Source organism: Perognathus longimembris, chromosome 22 (assembly GCF_023159225.1).
Source record: "Perognathus longimembris pacificus isolate PPM17 chromosome 22, ASM2315922v1, whole genome shotgun sequence".
NCBI lineage: Eukaryota > Metazoa > Chordata > Mammalia > Rodentia > Heteromyidae > Perognathus > Perognathus longimembris.
The window spans coordinates 2,340,238-2,354,642 of NC_063182.1; the positions used below are offsets into that span (position 1 = coordinate 2,340,238).

Genomic DNA, 14,405 nt, shown 5'->3' on the forward strand with positions numbered 1-14,405 from the left:
CCCTCTCTGTAGACACGTTCTTCTGTGTACTGCTGGGTTTTCTCCGCTCCACTATCCTAGCTGTGCTCCAGCCCTTTGGTGTTTACTTTGCCGTTGAGATAGAATCTCACACCTAGGCCTGGACTAGCCTCAGACGAGGGTCTTCCAGGAAGGACCTACCAAGGGGTCATAGGTATACCCTACCATACCAGGTCTCCATATCCTTCTTAATAGTTTTCCTATAGCCACTATTTCCATCTCTCCGATGCTTCTATTTATTTCTTATTATATTTGTTTTTCGATGTATTCCTCCCTGCTGAAATGTGACCATGACTAGTTGATCGTCTCTTACCATCCCATCTATAGCTCTATCATAAGCACACAGAGGTGACTGGCCCTGACAGCAGGCGATCCGCAGTGTTTGTTCACGGAGAGAGTGATTGCACTGACACTCCCTTTAGCCACGTGCTCTGTGAAATAGGCATTCTGCTACATGACCTTATTTGAAGGAATAATGTCAGAATATGCCCTTGGCTCCCTCGGAGGCGATCACTTGTGGATGCAGCTTTAGGGATTTCCTGGTTGGGGGCGGCTCTTAGCAGCAGCCTCTCTTCACTTTCAGAGCCGTTTCCTTTGGCACGTACTTAAACTCACTCTGTGCCTTAGGATTTCTGATGTTTTATGCAGGTATTCTATTTTTTTTATTTATTAAAATTTTTATTTTATTTATTTTATTCAGGGATTGTCCAGTGAAACTCCAAACTTAACACGTCCTCTAAATGTATTGTCTTTTAATTGATTTTTATACCCATATACTGTTTTGTGAATCATTAATCATTTATGCATTATTCTTTCTTTATTCTGGGTATTGAAGAACTATTATCCACAGGAAAAATGATTTGCTTTTTTGGGGGTGTGGTGGGGGAGGTTTGTGTTGGTCTTGAACTCAGGACCTGAGCACAGTCCCTGAACTTTTTGCCTGAACTTGAGCCACAGCTCCATTTCTGACTTTTTTGGGTTGTTAACTGGAGATAAGAATCAATAAGAATTGTATGGGCTTCCCTTTCCAGGATGACTTTTAATTGTTTGTTTTTCCGTGTATTTCTCCCTACTAAAATGATACTTGCTGAAATGAACTGTGATTCTCAGATCTCAGCCTCCCAAGTAGCTAGGATTACAGGCATGAGCCACGGGCACCCAGCTAAATGCTTTGCTTTTATCTAAAATATTTTCCCTGAAATCAAGAAAGACTGGTATTTTAAATGATGGATATTTCTAAGCAATTATAAGAACAACTTATGGTTACATTACCGAAATTCTTCATTACCCTCATGGAGAAAAGAGTATATTTCCCATGATTCCACGGTGACTTAGATCTTTTGATCGAGTTAATACCCTGTCAATTATTCGGTGTTTTACTTGTATGTTCTCTTTTCTTAGGATTATCAGCATACTTTGGTTGGACAAAGGGGGTTTCATGATGACATTTCTATACATACATGCAATGTGTCCTGAGTAAACATCCCATTCTATCATTCTCCCTTACCCTACTTCCTTCCATTAAGACCATTTCAACAGGTGTCGCAGTTCTAGTGTCCTAGAAGCAAATATACTACTTTCATCCTATCCATATCGTTCACCCTGTCTGTCCACCTCCTCTACTCTCTAGCTCTACCCCTCTACAGCCCATTTTACGTTCATGTTCTTTTGATTCAGTGTGTGTTAATTGCACAGTGTGTTCACCTCAGCCTTTCAAAGTTAAGTGTGTTATTTTTTAATCAGAGTAACCCTCTGGAACGCGCTCTCTCCTCCCCTGCCTCCCATCCACCTCCTACGGACCAACAGCTCAATGTGGCCTTTAACTCAAAGTAAACACATAATCAGTGCTTCTGTAGAATTTACTTTATTGGCGAGTAACTCAAGTGAAATAGACACATAGTGAACTACCCAAGGCCCCGACATACGGGAGCAGGTGTGCCTCTTTAAGGGTAAAGGGATTCGTTCGAGGAAAGTAAAATCAGAAGTGAGAGAAAGGGAAGCTGTGAGCCAGCCCGAAGCCCTGGTCCCATTCAGCACGACCCGTGATGCTTCAGGTTGATCTTCCCGTTGCTTTTCCTGAAAAGAGAGACGAGCAGACGTTCAGTGCCTGGTCATACGTCTTGGCCACCGAAGTCGAACACGGTTTACACCATGCAACAAGCCACGAGCTCTCCCCACTGGAGTCAATGGATTTGCACGCTATGTTTCACTAGAGGTGGAGTAAATACCCCCAGACATCATGACACCTTTTCTAACTTTGCAAAACACGAGTTTAAACAAAACTCAGAGTGCGGATGCATATTAGACATTTCAATACCAATTAGTCGTTCTCTAATATATATGCACATAAAGATGTATGTAAATATGTGTATGCATCTGTATGTGTACATACATACACAAGAAGGAAAGGAAGAAGTGAGAAAAAATAAAGAAGAGTTGATAAGATCATAGTTCTGTCCTGAAGGAAAATATAATCAACTCTCTCGGCATTTGGTGTTTTATATGTGTATATCCACACATTTATTCCCTCTCAGTAAATTGTGCCCACTAATTCAAATCTCACACAACCCCACCTAGTTAATGGATTGTGTGTAAACACACCAATGCAGTCATTTCTATCGATAGGAATGAGTATGTGTGTGTGTGTGTGTGTGTGTGTGTGTGTGCGCTTTGTAGTACTAGGGCGTGAATTCAAGCCTTAGAACGTGCTAAGCTGACTGTCGACCACCCAGCTCCTTCTTCGAACCCTTTCTTCTCCGGTTATAACGAGAAGGGGACCTCACTTTTTGCCTAGAACATTCTGGATGGCCATCTTCCTCCTGTGGTCCCCACTCTGGCTTGGGTGGTAAATCTGCACCCCTACGTTCAGCTTTTTTCTTTTGAGATGGGGTGTCTTCTGGACATTTTGGCCAGAACAGCATGGGAGCGCAATCCTCTGGACCTCCGCCCCAAGTCCCTGGGATGACGGGGGGACTGAAGCGTCTCGTCTTCGTTGAGATGGGATCTCACAAGCTCTTCCCCTGGGCTAGCCTCAGCTTCACCCCTTCGGGTCTCCACCCCTCAAGTAGTTGGGACTGCAGGTGGAATCACCAGTACCCTGTCCTAAAGGCTGATATTTTACATTAAAAAAATAAACAGCACTTGGAAGGCTGAGGAGGAGGATTATGAGTATGAGGACAGCCCAGGGCACATAGTGAGGCACGTTGTCAATTAGGTAATAAAAATCTAAGACTGCAGGACTCATACCTGTTAATCCGAGCTACTCAGGAGGCTGAGAGGGCGGAGGATCAAGGTTCGAAGCTAGCCTGGACAACAAATTCCCCATGAGACGCTTATCGCCAATTAACCACTCAAAACCCGGAAGTGGTATTGCGACTCAAGTGGTAGAGTGCTAGCCTATTTAGGCTCAGGGCTAGTGCCCAGGCCCTGAGGTCAAGTCCCATAACTGACAAAACAAAACAAAACTAAGACAGCTGGGTACCAGTGGCCTACGGCTTTAATCCTAGCTACCCAGGAGGGTGAGATCTGAAGCTCAGGGTTCGAAGCCAGCCTGTGCAAAAAAGTCCATGAGACTTTTATCTCCAAATAATCACAGAAAAGGCCACAAATGGCGCTGTGGCTCAAGTGGTAGAGTGCTAGCCTTGAGCAAAAGGAGCTCAGGGACAGTGCTCAGGCCCTGAGTTCAGTTCAAGCCCCAGGACTGGCAAAACAAACAAATAAACAAACAAGCATACAAGCAAAGACATGATTAAAAACGAGTTGATACAGAGTGGTGAGACTAAGAGATGGGGAAGAATGAAGGAAGAGAGTGACGCGATGAATGGTATATTAATATGCATATGAAGATGGTAAAGAAATGAAAATCTACCAAAAGAAATATACTCTTTATCTGACTTATGTAACTGTAACCCCTCAGTATATCTCCTTTATAACAAGAATAAAAAAATTAATAAAAGTAAAAACTATTAAATATCATAGTTATAAAATGCATGTTTAAAAACTTACCAAAAGGGAATTGAAATTAGTTACAAAGCGATTGATTTTCTGCACGTAAGAATCTGTTATGTTGGTTTGTTTTCCTTTAGAGTCAGTTTCCTGACAGCCTCTATGGGAGGTATGGGTAGAACTTTCTAGAATACATCAAGTCAAGAGACGGTGTAATACTTACGCCATTGCCTTACAGAAGGCACATTTATTGCCGTAGGTCTGCCCATCAGAGCCACAGTGAGGGTTCGACTCCCGAGTGCAGAAGATTTTAGGATCACGAAACTCGTCACAGTTGATCTACAAAGTAGGGAAAGTCAGCAACAGTGACATTGGTGAAAGCTGGTAGAGTAGCTTTCCTCACATCCAAAGTTCTGGACAGCAAACATCTATGTTCTCTCTCTCTCTCTGTCTCTCTCTCTGTCTCTCTCTCCCCCCACTTCTCTCTCAGACACACACACACACACACACACACACACACACACACACACACACACACACACCAGAGAGCATCCTGAAGCAGATGTCAGCTCTCCTTGTTTAAGTACGATACTGAAATAGAAAACAGGCATTTTCTCTGAGACACAGGACGCACACGGGAAGTACATTATCCCACTGCATGCAGGGATTGAATGATGCTATAAGCAAGCCTTTTTGCTCCAACACGAGTGACTGCAATGGCTGGCAGTTTGGGGTCATGAAGTGGCATTTATGCTGTGATGCTTGTTGGGCCCTCTTCTGAAAGCACGTGCGGTCCTTTGCAAGGAGGCGTCCAGCTTTTAGTTCTTGTCACCAGCAGCTATCGGTGGGTGCGGTGGCCCATGTGTTATCTCTTGGACTCAAAGTTTGAGTGTCTCCATGCTAACTTACTCTGTGTCAAGTTCTGACTGCCCAGTGTGAACCTGTGTACCCTGCTCGTGGATTTAATGATGGCTGCAGAAACTGCCGAGTTTAGGACTCTGGAGTAGCACTGGGTGTGGTTGAGACCATTTGTGATGATTGGCCACTGAGTGCTATCTTGGGAAGGGATGGCAGTCCCTGTGCTGGTGACGTAGCCTCTCAACAGTAGTGGTGTCTTATAAATAATCTGGGCAGTAGAGTCCTTACAGTCACGTTCCTCTCAGTGTAGCCCGTCTTCGGTATTTAAATCGCATCGTGCCCTTGTTCCCAGGTGCCGGCAACGCGGACTACATAAACCGAAACCCTCCAAAAACCACCCGGGTGCCATGGATTGCTATGTACACATCAGTCGAGGAACCTGCGTTCCACAAGTTCCATGAAAATGACACTGCTCAATTCTTATTAGTTGAGTCCACTGAAATCCCTAAGAACCAAACTGAGTTACATTAAGAGATGGTTCCCAAGATGGCTTCCTGGAACGTTAACTAGCCTATCAGTGTCCCGTCCAGAATTTCCAACAGTTTCCCATATTTTTTTTTTTTGGCCAGTCCTGGGCCTTGGACTCAGGGCCTGAGCACTGTCCCTGGCTTCTTCCCGCTCAAGGCTAGCACTCTGCCACTTGAGCCACAGCGCCGCTTCTGGCCGTTTTCTGTATATGTGGTGCTGGGGAATCGAACCTAGGGCCTCGTGTATCCGAGGCAGGCACTCTTGCCACTAGGCTATATCCCCAGCCCAACAGTTTCCCATATTGATTTCTAATGCATCCTCACTGATAGAAGGACCATCTCTCGCTTACGGTCCAGACACTTAAAACAGCTCTCATTTCAAATAGCTCTATACATCTAATGCACAGCACAAGAACCGTCGGTACGGCTGATGCCTGCTAGAGACAGTGACCGTAATACATCCCTCCTATTGTACTTTGCAGTTGCACTTTGCTCATGATACATGTGGAATGAGTACATTTTAGCTGCTCTCATCGCAAAACACAAGTGGGCAAGTAGGTATCTGACAGACACGTTAACTGGCTTTCCTATAGAAGAACTCTGCTCTCTATGTTTACCAATAAAATCATACTTTGTATATACAATATTTATCTTTTAAATCATGTTTTAAAGAAATGTAGGAACACAAGAGAAATCGCTTGTTTAAGATGCCAGTAAAATATTATGTCCTGACAGAGATCTAAAGGTTTGCGTGGGAAAATTCTCCATGAAAGAGTCATATAATTAAGTCACAGAGTTACCACATCTTCATTGTGTTTGATATCTGGGTGCAGAAAGTGCACATGGAGACTTAGCTTCTCATACTATTGAAGATGGGCAAGGAGTCGCTTAGCACTTAGGGTCCTAATTTCCCCCATTTCCCAGAAAGACAATTCCATGTCTCATGCTACAGCCTGAACAGTGATCTTTCCTTTGAAGTCCTCAACGGGAACAAAACCTGAAAAATCTCAACAACAGAATAAGCCACAAAGAACAGTTGTTGTTGTTTTTTTCTCCTCTAAACAATGCGTGAAGTCGATATGTAAGTCACCTGTGTATGCACGCACAGGTAGCCTTCACTTATAACCCCAGTGCTGTTATTACTTCTTCACTAACTCCCACAGTGTTGCCTGCTGGTCAATAATATAATACCGCCTCAATAAACACCACCTCAATAAATACCGCCTCAATAAACACCACCTCAATAAACACCACCTCAATAAACACCACCTCGGTACGCACAGCACGGGACCTGCGTTTGAGAGGCCTGGAATTGCTGCAGTCCCTGCTGTACTGTGTGGCCGTTGCCCCAGGGGGAAAAACATAGGCCAGGTGGGGGCTGAGCCAAGGCCAGTTCCACCTAGAGTCTCCCCACAGCTAGGAAAATGAACGAGAAGGTCTCTTACTTGAAAGAGACGGTTCCTTAAGCCACCTCTCCCTGGCGTTCCGCCTCTCCCTGGCCTCCGGGCCTCTGATCTGGTGATCCAGCCTCTTTCGTCCTTGGAAAAGCAGATGGGGAAGGGCACTTGTGGCAGAGCATTCACCGTGAGAGTTTCCAGGCTCCCCCCTCCCCTCTCCCCCTCCCCCGCAGGGCCACTTTCCCAATTCCTCAGTACTCTAGAACAAAGCCCAGAGGAGCAAACACTTGGCAAGAAGGAAAAGCAAACCAGCTAGCTGGCATGTGAACAGACTGTCTTGGAGCAGGTGCATTTTGCGTTAAGTTGATGGTCCTGGAAGAGAGCGGAGAATCATGCGATGGAACTTGCTTCTCCACTGATGTGTGGCCTATCTTAGAGGAAGCGTGTAATAACGATGTCTCAGTTCACACACACACACACACACTACGCCGTTCACTGAGTTCTTCAGTGTTTGAGAGAAAGATCAGCCATTGCCTTTCCCCTCTGCATCTAGAGTCCTCTGCGGCGGACCTGAGGGAAACCTCAGCGTGCAGAATGGGGGTGAGCGAGGGCATCCTGGTGTGTGGTGGTGGTGTGTGTGTGTGTGTGTGTGTGTGTGTGTGTGTGTGTTTGGGGGGTGGGAGGTGACAATGGGTTTGCAGAATTACTGGGGAATCACTTGGCAAAGGGGGAGAATGAAGCTGTAGCCCTCACAACCCGGGAGCGTGGGAGATTCAAAGCCTTCCCGCCGTGACTTTCTTCTGCCCCAGCTTCCTCTCTTTCACATTTTTGTTGTGGATTCTTGAGAGAAAAAAAAAATCTAAACAGTTTGCTTTACGGTGGACGGAATGAAGGCAGAGCTAGATTCCGTCTTCCCCCGTGCAGAGCATTGAGGAGACCAGGAGAGCAGCCACGTGTAATTCATCTAACGGAATTATATCAAGTACCACGTGCAAGATTGATATCATAAGGACCAGCACTGTATTCATGGCATTGTGAAGTCCTTGGGGCTCCTGATTGCCTGTCCTGTAGGTAGATGGGTGACAGGCTTGACACAATGTTTCCTTGCTCTCCTCTGGGGCTCCAGCTTTATCCTACTGCCCTGGAGACCGTGTGCACCATGTTCAGTGCAGTGGTGTTGCTCTGACCCCTTGTGGTTGCTCCGAGTATGACAGTGCCTCAAACCGTGGCATAGGCGGAAGGCTGGTCATTTTGTTAATTCACCCAGCAAGATCATTCATGACTGTATATGTTGTTAATTCACCCAGCAAGATCATTCAGACTGTATATGTTGTTAATTCACCCAGCAAGATCATTCATGACTGTATATGTTGTTAATTCACCCAGCAAGATCATTCATGACTGTATATGTTGTTAATTCACCCAGCAAGATCATTCATGACTGTACATGGTTGTGAACTAAAAAAAAAAAAACCCTCAGAATAATTAACCTTTCAGTCTCAAATTTTGTACTTCTGGATGAAGCCAATGGGAATTTGTATCCCACAGCCTTGGGTTGTTGAATGACGACCCTTTGCTTCTCTTTCCCTCTTTGCAGTCAGATAGTAGCCGCGTTAGCAAACCAGTTCTATCCGTGCGGTTCAGCTTCTCTTAGTAGCTTGCCACCTGTTCTTCCACTTTCACACCACCTCCATTCTGCCAGAGGCGCGTTAAAACACGATTCCTTTCAAATTGCTGTGGATAATTTATAAAACGTTCATGATTTCCTCGGATGGCTCCAAACTGCTTGCAAAGCCTAGATTTTTTTTGGAATGTCAGTTCTCTGGTTCTTCGTGGTTTATTTTTCTATTGCTGTCTTCCCCTCTTTAGCATTAATCATAATGATCATTTTCAAAATGGTTTCATTCACATGATTTTTTTTTCTAAGAATGCATTTTTTCTCCCAAATAATACTAATAAATCTCGGTTGTTCTTGAGTTTTTGTTAATAACTCAAATTCTAATTCTTGACTGTGGGAATACATAAAATATCTATAGCCAAGAATTTGACTCACACTTAAGAATTATTTGTACCGGAAGCAAGTCCCCCTCCCCACCCCCACCCCCAGTACTGGGTTTGAACTCAAGACCACACTCTCTGAGTCTTTTTTTTTTTTTTTTAATTGTTGCAGCCGGCACTCTACCACTTGAGACACACCTCCACTTCGGGTTGGTCTTTTTTTTTTTTTCTGTCCTCTCTGAAGAGAAGAGTCCCAAGAAATTGCCCAGCTTAGCCCTAAATCTCGATTTTCACATTTTAATCTCCTTAGCCACGATGATTATAGGTGTGAGCCACGAATGCCTGTCTATAAGCCATTATCTTTCCCAATCCACATTTCCATGTTTCACGACAGCATAGTTCTTCAGGTTTCCCAGTTGGTCTTCAGACTAAAACCCTGCTATTTAATTTCCTTTATTAACTTTTTTGCATCTCTTTGCCTCAGGTCTTCTTTACTAACTCCTGGTTTATGTGCTCCAGTCCTTAGCCTCCTTCCTTTTCTTTTATTCTCCCTCTTTCTTTCCTTCCTTCCTCCCTCCCTCCTTCCTTCCTTCTTTCCTTCCTTCTTTCCTTCCCTCCCTCCCTCCCTCCCTCTGCCTTTCTTTGTCGGTACTGAGGTTTGAACAGAGGGCCTGCATGCTTGGTCCCCCCGAGCCAAGCCTTCACCCAGATTTTCTTATTTTTTATCCCACTCCCTGCGAGTCCCCAGCCTGGGTCACGAGCCCCGTGTTTTGGTCTGTCTGTGATTTCTAGGATCGCAGGGGTGAGTTGTCAGGTCCAGCCCCAGCCGTGCAGGGGGAGGGAGGCCGGGGGGCTTCTGTGCTCAGGCTGCCCCAGGACGCCAACCCTCCAAGGGTCAGCCCCAGCGTAGCTGGGAATGCTCCACCCTTGCTCCCTGGTCCGGTATAACAAGTTCTGCTCCTTCTGCCTCCTTTCCTCCTGGTTTCCGCTCCTCACACAGGTTTTATTGTACACTATGCTTTTCTTCTCTTTTTTTTTTTCTTTCTGGTGGAAGGAAGGAGGGCAGGCATCATCGCCTCCCTCGAGTCTAGAGAACGACAGAACTGAAATGGAGGCCGACATGGCCTCGTGGCGCTCGGAGCTGACTCCTCCTCACTATGGCCGGGCTGCGCCTTCCAGGGCTGCAGCCGCTCCCCGCACGGGCTACGTTGTGGGTGCTGGGAAGAATGCGAAGCTGCGTTTAGTCTCTCATTAATTCTAAGTGAAACTGAAGTGGCTAAAGAAGATCCAAAAAGCCCAGCCGCCTTCGAGCCACGGAGCATTACTTTACCACTGCAATGCACCCTCTTTCTCCTACAAACCCAAGAAGACATTCAGTGATCCCCAAACGCCTGGGGGAGGAAGGTGAGTCCGGTCCTCTCCAGGCTGCGAGAGGTCTGCCTGGTTCCCGTTAGCACGCACTGCGCCTGTCCACCCTTCTCCAGGGAGAGGGGCCTTACACACAGAACCGAAGCTGAGGAACATAGCAAACCCCAGTGGCAATGCAGTGAGTAATTCATCCAGAAAGCATCGTTTACTCAGAACAAAGGACCAGCTGTGTCTAGCCTGTCCTTCACACGTCCTTTGTTGTTGTGCAACCATTTCATGAAGTACTCATGATGATAAGTAGTAGGTTTGGGCTCCTATTGTCATCATGCCATTGAAGTTCCCTAGTTGGCATAGTCACAACTTGGCAACCGATTAGTCACTTATATTTCAAAGGAAACTTTTGCTCAGCACACGAGTTCCACATGTCTGGGAACATGCTGACTCTTTGGCTTGAATACTATTTTGAAGGAGAAAATGTGGAAGAACTATAATTTGGACGGATGACTATAGTCTCTCATGAGGTGTTTCACTGTGGAGAGATTTTGTAACTTGGAAGGAATGACTCGCATGAGGGAAACCTGATCATAAGGCCTTCCTTTGGTCTTCGCTGGATCAGCCTTTCGTGGGCGTGCTCCTAAAGCCAGTTCCAGCTTCTGCCCTGCGAGCGGTGTGGCGAGGAAGGGGAGTCTCCATGGGAACGGGAAGAAGGAGCCCTTCCTCGTTCTTGATGTCTGATGGAGGAGAGACCACAGTGTGGGCAGGACAGACTTGGTTTATAATGGTTCCGATAGTTACTGCAGGAAGATGCTTTAAAGGTCAGTGGGCCCAGCCCTGGATGTTCAAGATTTTGGAACAGCCAGGCCACTGCGATGGCCGAGGTCTGAGCAGCTCAGCTCAGAGACAGCGTGAGCAGACAATTCATGAGGCTCTTCTTTTTGTATGGCTCAAAGTAGGAGGGTCTCAGCCAGGAAAGCACTAGAGTCCCAAGCCCACTACAAGCACACACGGAAAATAAAATCTAAGATTTAGGAATGAGGGCAACAAGAAGGAGAGAGCTACTGCCCGAATCACACACACGGAGGAAGCCCTTGCACTAGGACAAATTGTTTGACTCCAAAGCCAGTGTTGCCTGGTACTGCCTATTTCAGACTACCTAGAAAACAAATCCTCAGATTTCACTCTATCTGAACAGTTTCCAAGTTCCTTCCCCTTGCAGTTATATATATATATATGTATATATATATATACATACATATATGTATATATATGCTATATATATATCCTATATATTTTTTTTTCAAGGCCTTGTTTGGGGGTTTGCATATTTAGCCCAACAATGAAGAAAAGGTATGGCCATTCAGAGGTTTACTCCTAATTACATTTAAGTCAGTGACCGGTCCATGTGTTCTCAAGACAGAATGTTAAGCATGTTAAGCAAGTTTTCCAAGTTCCTATTTCTGAAATGGAACAGTAACTGCCCTAATTCCTTGAGAAGCTGTTGATCAGCAATTAATAAAAATTCTCTAGGAACTTTTACAGTTTCCCAAATGTTTCCACAATTTCATTTATGAAATGAGTATTTGTTATGCACGTTAGCTATAAATTAAGTTTTACGAGGTGAAGAATAGGATGTCTTTATAAAATCAGCTCTTTCTTAGGTAAAAGTAATGCATTTTGTTTACTTTTTATTAATTTACATTAATAGTAATTTAAGGTTTCACTGTGATAATCCATTACATTTAGGCGGTTTTGGATTGAAAATGGTATACCCATAGAGAAATTCTGGATTAAAAAATGATTGTTTCCGTGAACATCACCTTACCTGCTCATTGCTTTTGCTCTTTCCTTGCACAGACAAGCCTATTTGGGGCCCAGAAACCCCGGTTAAGCACACACCCTGCTCAGAAGGAATGGATAAAGATATACTGACCTGTCCTCCTTGACTGAAGACGCCTGAAAAGGAAACACAAGATCCAAACGCTGTAATCCACCCGTGTGAGACAGAGAGGCTTACACGCGTAGGAGGTGTTCACACCTCCTGCGGGTCCTCGGTTGACTCAAGAAGTCGCGCGCTCCTGCTGGCTGCTTTAGCTCTGTGGAGCGTGGAGGGGGCCGCAGGCGCTTGGAAAGCCAGGTCGGGACGTGGGCCACAAAAGCTCAAGCGTGGTTGTGGATTAGGGTGAGGGGGGGACAGCATGGCTTAAGGTTCCGGAGAGCTGTGCTGCAGCCCCGGCTCCGTCATGCAGTAGCAGAGGAACGACTTGGTCGCCCCTGGTCTGTGTGGGAGCCACGGTGTGGGGAAGGCTCCTCCAGCACCGGCATTCAGCCCGGGCCGTTCCTCTCACTAGTGTTCCTTTCAGCGCTTGGAGAAGTTTGTAATTCATTCACCGAATCGGAGTTGCCCCTTCGGCCCCAAGGACCAAGCCCTTCTCTTCTCTCTGCTGAATTTCCTCCTTCTACAGCCCTACAAATTCTCGAGAGAGGAGAGTCTCTTTCTCACCCTCTTAATTTTAATGCTTGTCATTTTAGATGATGAATAATTAGCTCCGGTGGTTTAAAATAGTGACACAGGGCTGGGAATGTGGCCTAGTGGTAGAGTGCTGGCCTCATCTATATAAAGCCCTGGGTTCAATTCCTCAGCACCACATATATAGAAAAAGCCGAAGGTGGCACTCTGGCCCAAGTGGTAGAGTGCTAGCCTTGAGCACAAAGAAGCCAGGGACAGTGCTCAGGCCCTGAGTTCAAGCCCCAGGACTGGCCAAAAAAAATCTATCTTCTGTTATTACAGACAATTAGCACATCAAATTTCTAGCATTTTACATAGGAGAGAATATTTCAGAGAACTAAGGTATCTATTTAGTTACATTGGTTAATACTGGAAAAGACAGGACTGAGTCTTGGGGTCACACACTCTTGTGGACACTGTGCCCCTAAAATACAATAGAACAATGTACACATATAACATATATATTTTCTTATAAATGGCCACGATAACTAGAAATGAACTTTTTTGTCTTCAGATGGAAAACATCATTTCAAAATATGGGTATTATATGCATCATCTTCATAGATAACATTGCAATTAGGATTTTTTTTTTTACTGATGTAGCCATATTTTCCTGCGTAAAGTGTTCATGTCTCAGTAACATGTGTTTCTGCATCCAAGGGTTCAAGAGCTTCTTTTCAAGAATCTCCTCACCAAGTTTATCTTTTCCCCTTGTTTCAATTTTTATTATTTTGTAAATAACTAATAGCAGGTTAGTTTAGTTCTCTTTTGTAAAGTCAAGATTAATGCTGGAGTAATTATGTAATTCAACTAAATCAACTTCCTGACTAGTTCTTTAGAATCAGCACCAAGTTGAATGTCTACAAGATCTGGATTCAAATCCCATATTTCATTTACTTGTGTGAGTCCCTTGGCAATTCTCTTAACTGTGTCTCGAGAAGAATAGGGATGTGAATTCTTTCCCAAGAGGGTCAGAGATGATACATGTCACACCATGCCTAGAACAAAGTATATATTCAATAAATGACCATTATTCTATCCCTGTGACCATCATTTTCGTCATCACAAGTATTACAATTACGATTGTGATGATCTGTTCTTTATAGCGTTATGATGGTTTGTCTTTTATATCAAAGTCACTCAAATTGTGAAACATCCCAGAGAGTTACATTTTCTAAGCTTTGTCTCAATATAAACACGAGATGTTAATTTTAAGGAAAAATAAACTCACCTGAGAACATGCAGAACAGAGCCAGGGAAAGGAGCACAAAGACACCTGCTATTTTCATGGTGCCAGGTAGCTCATTCAGATCAAGGCTGCTTTGCTTAGCTTGGGTTCTCTGTCAAGACACTTCACAGAAAGCGCTAAAGCGCATATTCAGACACACACATTATATATAAGAGAGACAACGGAAAGAGAGCTGATCTCCACCTTCTTTTATAAAAAAAAAAAAAGCATCTTCTCAACCCATATACAGTGCTATACACTTTAGGTATTTATGGAGACCTGTCACTAGTTAGGGAAATGTTTTATGCTCCCCATCAATCTTAAAAACGAGGACAATTATGCAAGTTGCACCTTAGATGGTATTAATAGAGGATGTCATTTTCTACTAGTAACATGTATTTGCCCAACAACCAATATATCCTCCCTGCTCTTCCCTCCGAGGTTTCGCTCCATTAAAGGGGTGATTCATACCTTCCGCTTGCTTCCTCTGTCCTTTCCAGGCAGGGCCCGTGTGAGGCGGACAGGGTGAATAAGCAGAGGGCTGCCACCTCTGGGCGTAA

General features: G+C 44.8%; 1 protein-coding gene across 2 annotated transcripts; it reads right to left on the reverse strand.

Annotated features, from left to right (window-relative positions):
- Positions 1–2,048: 2,048 nt before the first annotated feature.
- On the reverse strand, positions 2,049–13,906 carry LOC125340079 (serine protease inhibitor Kazal-type 6-like). 2 transcript variants are annotated; one of them, XM_048331498.1, is made up of 5 exons: positions 13,849–13,906; positions 12,042–12,064; positions 6,794–6,886; positions 4,187–4,302; positions 2,049–2,094 (listed from the first exon to the last, which is right to left on the reverse strand). In XM_048331498.1, the coding sequence occupies exons 1-5, from the start codon at positions 13,904–13,906 to the stop codon at positions 2,049–2,051; spliced, it is 336 nt and encodes a 111-aa protein (XP_048187455.1). The 2 variants fall into 2 exon arrangements, with proteins under 2 accessions (XP_048187455.1, XP_048187456.1); XM_048331499.1 differs by lacking the exon at positions 6,794–6,886.
- Positions 13,907–14,405: the final 499 nt, after the last annotated feature.